This window comes from Rutidosis leptorrhynchoides, chromosome 8, assembly GCF_046630445.1.
Source record: "Rutidosis leptorrhynchoides isolate AG116_Rl617_1_P2 chromosome 8, CSIRO_AGI_Rlap_v1, whole genome shotgun sequence".
Classification (NCBI taxonomy): Eukaryota; Viridiplantae; Streptophyta; class Magnoliopsida; order Asterales; family Asteraceae; genus Rutidosis; species Rutidosis leptorrhynchoides.
In genome coordinates, this window is record NC_092340.1 from 35783030 (window position 1) to 35795206 (window position 12177).

At 34.5% G+C, this 12177-nt stretch overlaps 1 protein-coding gene across 1 annotated transcript; it reads right to left on the minus strand.

Moving 5' to 3' along the window:
• Nucleotides 1-9508: 9508 nt before the first annotated feature.
• On the minus strand, nucleotides 9509-10721 carry LOC139863117 (uncharacterized). Its single transcript, XM_071851764.1, has one exon. The coding sequence runs from the start codon at nucleotides 10501-10503 to the stop codon at nucleotides 9715-9717; it is 789 nt and encodes a 262-aa protein (XP_071707865.1). The 5' UTR covers nucleotides 10504-10721; the 3' UTR covers nucleotides 9509-9714.
• Nucleotides 10722-12177: the final 1456 nt, after the last annotated feature.

A 12177-nucleotide genomic window follows, 5' to 3' on the forward strand; every position in this document is an offset into this window, starting at 1 on the left:
ATTTAATGAGTTAATGTTAAATTAAACTCATTTGATTTACGGTTGAAACTAGAATTGAATAATCCCTAAAGGCTTTAAAAAGTACATAACTTTTACGCAGTATTTCTTTAATGACATTGAAATTATGAATCAATACTTCGTTATTTGTTGATGTATGATGTTCGGTTCGTGGAATTCTTGTGAATTTCGCAAAGTACGAATGATGTTATCTGAAAAGTTTCGGGTACATCGATGATGAAAGTGTAAAATCAAATATATACTTGATTTATTATGAATTGGAATTTGTTGAATTGGAACAGAGATTGTAGTTAACGCTGGTTAAGTTGCGGCCGAAGGACGTACATTATTGCATATTTGTAATATGAATTAACCAAGTAGTTAAGATTCACACACAATAGCTTAGCACGGAAAGATTTATTTTTATTTCAAAATATATAAAATATACATATAATTTCTTCAAAGGGAATGAGTTAATTCTTCATAACTCGTTGATACAATATACGGGTTATTGATTCGTAATGATGTCCATAGTGATTCTTGAGCTGACGGAGTTTGTGATGTTATAGGTGTTGTTGAATCTGATGTTGACTGTACTGATGATGCTGGTGACGCTGACGGTACTGTTGATGCTGTTGGTAAAACAAGTTTAGCTTGTTAATCACACACCATTTTTGTCAGGGTTTCTACTCTTCCTTCTATCATTTTGGTTCGCTTAACTGATTTATGGTTATGGCTAGATTAGATAATCTCTAAGACTTTAGAGATTACATAATCTGCGCTGAATGTTTCTCCAATGAAGTTATGAATTAATACTTCGTCGGTTATTGTTGTTGGTATTCCTTGGTATCTACAGGGCGTATGACATTGGTGCTCGTGGGACAGAGTGTAAAGTTGAGGTTTATGACGTGGTTGTGGTTGGGGTGGTAATGGTACTATTGGCGTTGATGATGGTGTTACTGGTTATGCTGCTGATGCTGCTGCTGGTGTTTGTAATCTCTGCACCATATTCTCCAAAGCCACTACCCGAGCGCGAAGCTCGTTGACTTCTTCTATTACACCGGGGTGATTGTCGGTTCGGACGAGCGGATAAATAAAATCTAAAATTTGAGGTAATATATAATCGTGACGAGATACTCTGGAAATGAGCGAGAAAATAGTGTTTCGAACAGGTTTGCCGGTAAGTGCTTCAGGTTCTTCATCAAGAGGGCAATGTGGTGGATGGAAGGGATCACCTTCTTCTTGTCTCCAATGATTGAGGAGGCTACAAACCCATCCCCATTTCATCCAGAATAAGTGATGACTGATTGGTTGATCTATTCCGGTCACACTGCTTTCGGAGCTGGAGTGGGATTCCGTTTCGAAATTCGAGGAACTTGAATTAATGATGAATTCCATTTCGTACGATTGAATAAGGATTTTTTTTTTTCGATATGAAATGATTTTCGGTTATCGGATGGTATTCTAATTACATAGAATATCCATATATATAGAACAAAAGATTTCGTAAATTACGGAGGAATTTACGGGATATATCAAGCAACGTTTACAGTAATAGATACGATAAGATATGATTTAGCATATACGCTAAGATATAAATTTTTGTCTATACACTATTCATGCAATCAATGCAGCAAGACGTGTCTTAGACTAAAAATGATAAGCAGGTAATTTTCTGAGGATGATAAGTAGTTAATTTTTGACACAAAATGATAAGCAAAACTATTGACATGCAGACACGGTCGAAGTCCAGACTCACTAATGCATCCTATCGACTTATCTGTTAGACACACTAATGCAGACCTGGTTCGCTAAGACCACCGCTCTGATACCAACTGAAAGGACCCGTTCATATACATTATAAACGATTCACAATAGTTGATTACATTGCGAGGTATTTGACCTCTATGTGATACATTTTACAAACATTGCATTCGTTTTTAAAAGACAATCTTTCTTTACATCAAAAATTGACAGGCATGCATACCATTTCATAATATATACTATCCAACTATAAATTGATTTAATAATAATCTTTGATGAACTCAATGACTCGAATGCAATGTTCTTCGAAATATGCTATGAAAGACTCCAAGTAATATCTTTAAAATGAGCAAATGACTAGCGGAAGATTTCTTTAACACCTGAGAATAAACATGCTTTAAAGTGTCAACCAAAAGGTTGGTGAGTTCATTAGTTTATCATAATCATTTATTTCCATCATTTTAATAGACCACAAGAATTTCATTTCCAGTTCTCATAAATATACGTCCCATGCATAGAGACAAAAATAATCATTCATATGGTGAACACCTGGTAACCGACATTAACAATATGCATATAAGAATATCCCCATCATTCCGGGATCCTCCTTCGGACATGATATAAATTTCGAAGTACTAAAGCATCCGGTACTTTGGATGGGGTTTGTTAGGCCCAATAGATCTATCTTTAGGATTCGCGTCAATTAGGGTGTATGTTCCCTAATTCTTAGATTACCAGACTTTAATAAAAAGGGGCATATTCGATTTCGATAATTCAACCATAGAATGTAGTTTCAATTACTTGTGTCTATTTCGTCAAACATTTATAAAAGCGCATGTATTCTCAGTCCCAAAAATATAAAGGGTAAAAAGGCAAATGAAACTCACCATACTGTATTTCGTAGTAAAAATACATATAACGTCATTGAACAAGTGCAAGGTTGGCCTCGGATTCACGAACCTATATTAATTATATATATTTATATGTTGGTCAATATTTGTATAGCAATATAGGTCAGGTCATAGTATAATCCTATCCTATAGCTCGAGTCTGACTCTACAGTATAGTAACATGTTATATTACTCATGCTCAATTAAGATTCTAGTAAAAGGTGACGTGTGAAACAACGTAACACAAATGGTTTCATAATCATAAAATAGTATTTTAGTTTTTTTTTTTATAGAGAAAATCAACACAAAAAGTTAACTGAAAAGTTAACAGGAAAAGTCAAAGTTTAAAGTCAAAAGTCAAAGGTTAAAGTCAAAAGTCAAAGGTCAAAGTAAAAATGAGGTCGCATGCAAATATATAATAACTTATACAAAAATGATTTTCGGTCAAACATGACTAAACGGGCCACTTCAGCTATTTTTAGAAAAATTATCGGAACTCCGATTGATAAACGGCCAAAGATAAAAGTTACACATTACCAAAAAGATTAAGCATAAATATTACAAAAGTAAACTAAACCTAGACAACTCGTAGTTACCAACACGTTTTCGGCGTTTTAATGTTGGCTAAATAAAATTATTTAGTAAATGGGTCAAATTTGTAGTATAAACTAAATGGGTCAAATTTCCTCTATAAACTAAATGGGTCAATTAATAAAGTTACATTTGGTCAAATATGTATACACTAAAATGCCTTTGGTCATAAAGTTATATTTGGTCATTTGTTCAAATTTTCATTTGGTGATTTTAGTATTAGTGCAATGAGTATGAAGCTGAATTAGTAATTAGTAATTATTTGTTAATGTACCTTTTCATCTAGCAACATGTATCACTATTCGATTAGGGTCCGGTCTGGGGAATTTGTAACTGCCCATTTGCGATACACTTTAGCTTCGATCACCTTTGACGTATCATAAGGTCTCAAGTCAGCTAGTGATATTCTGTTACGAAAATAACAATCATTGTTAACACACAGTTAGTGAATAATACAAATCATTTATCAATAAGATTAATGCTAATGTATGACAATTATATGTATAAATAGGATGCGAAGGCCTTAGGTTCGGCGGCAACTTCGATCTGATCTTTCTTCAAAGCATAAGTTTGAGTCATATCATAACTTGACACCTGCAAAATAGTTGTTAAAATGTAAGCAATAGAAACTGTTCACACATATAAACATTGTAACTAAATTAAAGAACGGATATTGCTATCAAGTCTTTTTACCTCCCAAATTAGTTAGAAAGCTTTTGTTGAATCATCTTTATATTATATAGTGATGATGTTTTCATTCTTTTTCTTTATTATTTTTATACTTAGCCACATACTTAAAACCTATTTTGTAGACAAAATATCCAATAGGCTCGGATATGGAGTCGCTGGTTTCGGGATGGACCTCGCGTTGTTGCGGTTGTTTTTAGGTGTGTTCTCGAGTTTTGCTTCTGTCATTGCGGGGGAAAAGCTATTTATACTATCCGATATCGTTCTATGCAAAATGACATTATCCAATCGAATGACATAGCATTTACTATATACCTCAACAAAATGGCTATGATAGTTACTTATTGTACAGACTTGGAAATCAACTATTGCCAACGATTGTGGTGCTTCTTTTTTATTCTTGGGTTCTTTGTTTTCGGTTCCAGACAACGGTGTTCTTTATGGAAGGGTTGGATATACATCTGAGAAAGCATGTTAGTTTTTCATAAATAAAAAAAATAGATAAAAGAAGTATAACCTGAACCATTAGCTAGAGCTCGACTCATTGGTTCACTTAAATGTTTCTTAACAATATTAAGTATCGATCACTTACATACAGATGCAGTTATCGATTGGTCTGCGTTTAGCTTTTTTGAATTGTGGCGTCTAACTTTTTTGACGGAGTAAGTTCGTTTCCATGAATAATGAGTTGCAAATAGCAAATATTATATACCTGGATTTGTGATTTGGTTGTGGTTACGACATTCGAAATTGGTAGATATACATTCGATTAGTGCATGCGCACATAAGATACGTTTCCAGCATTTGATCGCGTTAGACTAATTTCTTCAAAATTCAATGCCTGAAATTCAGTCACAACATAAATCAAGTAACTGAAGTAAATAACTTATCATCACTATTTGAAACCATATACGTATAAATAAATAGGTCAAATTGGGTCATTTTTTTCTAAATAATCTCTTTAATGCTTACATTCTCCGTAATCATCATTGTATTCAAATATTAATAATTTTTTTATTTTTTATTTTTTTTGGTATATATCTAAACTATTAAAGAGGGCAAAATGTGTTTGCAGTTCAATATAACCTTGTCTGGCCCATTTCAGCGCATGCTAAAAATGAGTAATTAGCCGTGTTTAAGCAACAATGAACCGCAATACCAGATCACGATTCACGCCACACAAAAACCTATATTTATCTCCAACAGTTTTGTGTACTTCAGCAACATATACGTTAAGGAGCCAAATAATTCAAATAAGTTCAAAAACGATACTCACTCTGTTGGTAATGAAACAGGAGCTGCAGCTACTGTTGCTGGTGCTTTCTCTTTCGGGACGTGAAATCATATAAAATGCAGGTGTAAAGGTTCGTAAGATAATAAATTAAACGATAAGGCCTAATTAATTAGGATCCTCTGACCATTAAGAGTCAGATCTGGTTAACCATTTATAAGGATAAATAGCATAGCTAAAGCTTTTTTAAACCTATTTCAACTAACTTTCTATCAAATAATACAATTTTCATTATTTATTTCAAAATGAACTCCCATTGTCGTCAAGATCATGTCAAAGACTTCTCATATACCTAAATTACCAAACTTTTTAATATAATGTGCACACACACAAAAAAAAAAAAAAAAAAAAAAAAAAAAAAAAAAAAAAACACTCAGAATCATCAATCAATATAAACACATACATCAACTTTCATTCAAGTTCAACCAATTCATGCGTGGAACACCGTTTAAAAAAAATTGATGCCTGGGACTACCTAATTGCAGTTCCTTCACTATTTCAACCAATTCAATACATGTATATCTAAGGAAATAATTCTCCAGTTCCTTCACTGTTTCAACATATCCACGCTTGAGGTATCTCAAGAAAAAATATTACCTGTTTGTCCCTTTTAAGTCTTCTGTCCGATATTATGTTCATTGTCCGCAATCTTGCTGTCCTGACCAAACTTTCAAAACGATGTCACTAAATTGATCTTGAAACATTGTGGTATAAACTACCAAAACTAAAATTAAATATCACACAAACCTTCATTTAGTTGCAGACATGTCAACCCAAGCGAAAAGAAGTAAGAGCACAACCTAGCTGGTGTAATTTGTTTCCCTGCGAAAAAAAACCCTTACATTTATGCAGCAAAACAAAATTAGTATTCATCAATTGGGAATAATACGATACCTCTTCTTAAGGAATCAATGCCTGCTTAATAGGTTGTGATGACACAAATGATGAAAACAATTTATAAAAACAACCTCTAACAACAAAATCGTAAATAGAGATGTGAATTACCTGATAGCAACAGCAAAAGGGATGTAGAAGCAATTGAGAATCTTAAAAATAGGGGGAAAAAAATTACATAGTTCGAATGAACCCTAACAGTTAAGACTATGCAAATACCAGGTATGAGGATGGCGAAGTTGTCTTCAAAGGTATCGGTTCTTGGTTACTGAAGTTGATTAGGTGGAGTCGGTAGAGGCAGCGCTGGTGGCGACGTTCCTGCCGATGGTGGTGGGCGACGGGTTTGAGAGAGCTGTGGGAGGAAGGGTCTGGAGAGAGGGAAGAGAGGGGTTGTTTCCAGAAGGTACGATTTTTTTGAGCGTGATGGTGGATGATGAAGGTGAGGGTACTGTTAACGTTACTGTTAATGTTTGGTGTTGGCCAATCAAATGCTGACACCATTTACCACAATTTATATATATATATAAATTATAAAATTAAAATTCAAGGGTATTTACTGAAATGATGTAAAGTATATAAGGCTTAAAATTTGAATTGTTGTTATCTTCGGGGGGTTATTTTGATCTTTTTTTCCCTTCCTTTTCAACCGTGTGTTTGATTCATCATTGTTGGCTGCCTGGCCGGTCAATCATTTAAGTGGTCCCTGAACTGTATGAATCTTTTAATCGCGGTCCTTAAACTATGAGAAGATTATACAAATGGCCCTAAATTTATCATTTAATTTATATATATAACTTTTATTACGAGTCCATTTCTTGACATCTACCTTTCATAATAATGTACAATTGTACACCATGTGTTTTATAATCAACCCCCTTTCCTCGTGTAATTTTCATTGTGATTCAACTTAACATCATCTATAAAAGATTTGTTCAATCACTTTCTTAGTTCAAAAATAGCATAAAAATTTGGTCTATACGAAAACACAATAGCACAACTTGCATGACAAAAAAGTGGAAAAGAAATAAAGTTAACAAATATAGCCATATAGGTTTATCTTTTCACCCACCTTAGGGAAATACACAAGTTAAGCAACAAAAAATTGACACTTCCAAATGATCTGCAAACAAATTTATACAGTATTTATAATCAGTTTAAACAGCAAAATTATTTGTGGGTATCTTAATAGGCTTATGTAGAACTATCACAAATAGCATCTTGTGAAATTCACAAGTCTCATGTTCAAATCTCACTATTAACATATTTTGAGATAATCAGGAAAAATGTCATGTACAGTCATAGAAATCCAATTAGGTCGTGTGTTTTTGAATGAAAATATTTACTTTTTATAAGTCGGAATAGAAAAAACATTATCCATATAATAGGAATATAATAGGCTTATGTAGCTCAAAGGTCAATACTAAAAAAGATTTTTTTTTCTTTCTTTATTCATGCCTTTTGATCGTTTAAGTGCTGATTATTTTGTTCTATTATAGGAGTAGCACAATAAAAACAAATGTGTTCGATTTTGTTGAGAATAAATAGACGTGAGTAGTAAAAAATGGGAGAAAAGACAAGGCTATCTTTGTCTAAAACTTCCCTAATGAAATACAAGTTCCAAAGTATAATATAGAAGTTATTATAACGAAATTGCTCTACATAGTGTGTTTAGCCTATAGAAAAAAAAAATTCAAGAAAACAATTCAAAATCTTTTGAAAAAAGTAAATATCAACACAAACATCATCACTTTTAATTATCAGATAGAAGATACTCCGTATATGATTAAATTCTGTGAAATCTGAAAAAGAATGGTGTCCTCCACCCCACCTAGTAGAGAAAAACAGTATTTTGTACCTACAACAAAAATCTGTATTAAAATTAAAATTTACTACTTAAAACAGGCTCAAGGATGAAATTATATACATATGTCTTACTGTACTAATTAATTCTTGGTAATTCACTAAATAACATATAATGTTATATTTGAACTCTCGTTTGGTTCACCGAATCTAAAGGGAATTTGGTGGAATTGGAATTGAGTTCCTTAGACCGTTCCGTTTGGTTGACATATTTTAGAGAGAATTAAATTCATTGGAATCTTGATATTCATTCATCTATGGAATGTTCATTCCTTCAAAATCTTGATTGATTTGAATTTCGTCCAACATTCAATCCATGAAAAATCAAAACATCCTCAAATATTTACGTTTATATTTTACGTACACTTCGATGCGGGTTTTCGTTGCGCGTTTCGTAGCGCATTTTTGCAGCGAATTTTCGTAGCGCGTTTTCGACGCACACGTTTTTAGCACGCGTTTTCACGTGTTTTCGCCGGGCGTTTCGATTCGCGAATATGAAAACTTCAACTGGAAACGCGAGTATGAAAATGAAAAAAAAAATTGGAAACGTAAAAAAAAGATTTGTATAACTTTTTAATTATTTTATAAAACGGAATTCAATTCCATTCCATGTCATTGAAAAATACATTTTTTCACATTCCATAAAATTTGCAATTCCAATTCCTTTGACACATTTCATTCTTTCCAAAAACATTCTTCCAACCAAACGGGGGTTAGATTATCACAATTATTCACAAAAGATTTCAAACAAGCACTAACAGGCCAAAATAACCATGGCAACAACAGAAACAAAACAAGAAACATCAAACTGTCCTAACAAAATCAGAGTCAGTTTGGACTTTGGAGTCACCTTTGGAACCAACTTCGAGTGCATAGTACGAAAACAACCACAATAGAGGGACTGTAAGTATAACATGTTTATGTTTTAACTTTTTATATACATCCAATACCATTTAACCAACGCACAGTTTTAGCTTTTGGTGTGCTCAGCTTTATATGATCACAAGTCTGCTGAACCACCACACTAAACCATAAAGATTTAACTCATTTTTATTTTGGAGTATGAGATAATGGCAAACAGAAAACAGCATCATTGACTCATTTCCATAATATAATACTCTGTTTTATTTGTTGACAGAAGGGTAAAGTGTCCATGAGAAGAGTGATCCGTCCATCACCAAAACTGCTTTAGAGGATTGTACAATACAACATTATAATGCATGCTTAGTAGTGTACGGATCATCAGTCATAAAATGTTTTCTACATTTCAAAATGAGAATATGATACATATGATAAAACATTCAAATTTCAGCACATACAACATAATTTTGGTTGATGATTAATAGATTCACAACTTTAGCGCACTTGAGCATATTTTTAGATCGACACCAAAAGTAGATAAATAACCATCACAAGATGCCCAATGGTCGGGGTTTATGTAAGGAGTCTCACGTTCAAATTCTGAGGTGATCAGGGAAGGGTTTGAAAACGGTTACCGGATAATCCGGTTAGATCGTGTACATACTCGCAAACAGGGAAAACCTCACGCAATTTATTTAACAATTTAACTAAAATTAGATAAACACTCTCACTCTCTCAGTAATTCAATATAAGTAATGGCCTAAGGGGCTTTCCTTAAATTAAATTAAAACATATTCTAAAGCTCTAATACAAAGTTATAACATACAAATTGTACAAATTAACAACCCTTTTTGTTAAGCCCTAATGTGAATTTGGATTCTAATGAAATTGTGATCTGAATGTAGGAGGGGAAGCAGCTAAAGGGAGTACCTGTGAAGAACTTGAAGGATACTGATGAATAGTGTCCTTTTCATTAGACACAATAAGTGTAATAAATGAGCCATTTTCATCATCTTTAATTTTATACTCATCACTTTTTTGAAAACAACCATCAACTCCAAAATTTTCAATCAATCTTCTTTTTTGAAGCTTATCTTCAGCATCTCTTAAAAACTTAAACTTTGGAGGTGGCGATGCCCAAATCTTGTTGAATTCTGCATCAGTTGATGAATATCTTAAAGGACTAAAGGCACTATGTGTTGACTCTTTAGGTGGGGTCATATTTGAAGGTGAAGCAATTGGAGTAAAAAATGGTGTAACATCACTTAAACTTCTTCCTCTTGACCCTTTTTTACTCCTATCTTCTGATTCCAAATCTTCTTTTGTTTCTTCTTTAATTGTGAAGAGAAACCTTGGTGGGCCAGGGAGGTTTTGCAGCCTCAAAAGCTCACTTTCAAGTGGTCTGAACCATGATGATGAAGATGATGCTTGTGGTTCATGAACTTGGGTGTCTGTGGTTAGCCCTGTTGAGCTTAAAGATGAAGGCTTTTTCCAACAAAACAAGTACAAAAACTCTCTTGCTGGACTACTATAACTTTCTTGAATCTCTCTATTAATTACCCTTTTCTTCTTCCACCATAACAAATAGTAAAGCTCAGCAATAAGAGCTAACAATAAGCAACCAAAAACAAGACTTAAACCAACTCCTACACTACTTGAAGATCTCATATTTGTAAACTTGCATTACAACTAATAAAAAGAACACTTTTTTTTTTTTAATTCTCAAAAAGCTATTGGGTGCCTTCAAAAACTAACTTGATGAACCTCAGAGGACTTATCACAAACAGTTGGTGTGCATGAAAGCTTCACAAAATGTTGTTGAATCAATGTAGTATGGAGAGAAGCCTTGTTTCCCTTATCTTTATCTGACCTGACTGACCATAAAACTTTGGAAATATCAATTGCCTTTTTTAATTGCTTGTAAAATAGACATAGCGTGAAACAGTAAACAAACACCACCATCAGTCTGATCTGTACGGTCGGAAATCCTCAGCCACTACCGCCACCACCTGGCGTTGAAGGCTGCGGTCTTTAGATCTAACTAATTTAAGGGTTTATGATTTTACCGTGTTCAAGATCTGGGGCTGGAAGAAAAACATCATCAACACCATTCGCCTTCATGGCTCCATATTTGGATTATTGCTTGTGTTATCCATCTCCGATCTGATCAGATTCTTCATCAATTGATTTCTTACATCAAAATCTTTATCACTTTTTGGAACTGATTTCGGATTCAATCTCGAAGTATCGATCGGCGGATTCGTAAACTGCTCTGTTTTTATTCAAAATTGAACGGTAATTCGTTTGATTTTTGTATGGTTACATAATTGATCAGTCAAATTTGGTAGCTACTAGAGTATTAAATTACACCTGATTAGTTCTGTATCATATGTTAAATTTCTAAGCTTAGCGCCTGTATTCGTTGTTAATTTAACCTAGTCAATTTTACATGATTAAAGTTCTATTTCTGTCGTGCTGAAACTGGATCCAAAAGTAGTTTAACCCTCCAAAAATGCTCCCAATCCCTACCTCCCCTTTCACCCCCAATCCCCCACCGCCACCAAAGAACACCGACGGTCACCACCACAAACCGCCACCTCCACCCTTCACCTCCAACAACGACAGCCATCTCCCACCACCGCCACCTATACCCGCCGTCAACAATCACAATAACCCTCCAACAACCTCCCCTTTCACCCCCAATCCCCCACCGCCACCAAAGAACACCGACGGTCACCACCACAAACCGCCACCTCCACCCTTCACCTCCAACAACGACAGCCATCTCCCACCACCGCCACCAATACCCGCCGTCAACAATCACAATAACCCTTCAACAACTACTGCAGCTGAAGAAGGTGTATGGGTCGAGGTCACCCGAAAAAGACGATCTACATCCATCTCAAAACACAAGAGCAACTCTAACCATCCCTTCTTGCACGATCCCAACATCATACCTAATACCTCCATCTCCCAGGCGAAGGATCTGATCAAAAAATATGGATCTGGCCATCAAACCTATCAATCGCCGATTAAGATTAATACCCCAAAATCACATCAACACAACTCAAACCTACCATCGAACCTCACCTCTTTTATGTTTCACAATTTTCCAGAACACCTAAACATCGCTGGACTTTGGAATATCTTCAGACCATTCGGTATCGTTAAGGAAGTTTTTGTTCCCTTCAAAAAGCTTAAAAGTGGCCAACGATTTGGGTTTGTTCGATTCGAAGATGTCAATGACAAAGAATTCATGGCAAGAAAACTAAACACCATTATTATCGATGGAAATCACTTCAAAGTTTTTATTGCCAAAGAGAGAAACTCAAAGCAGCAAAC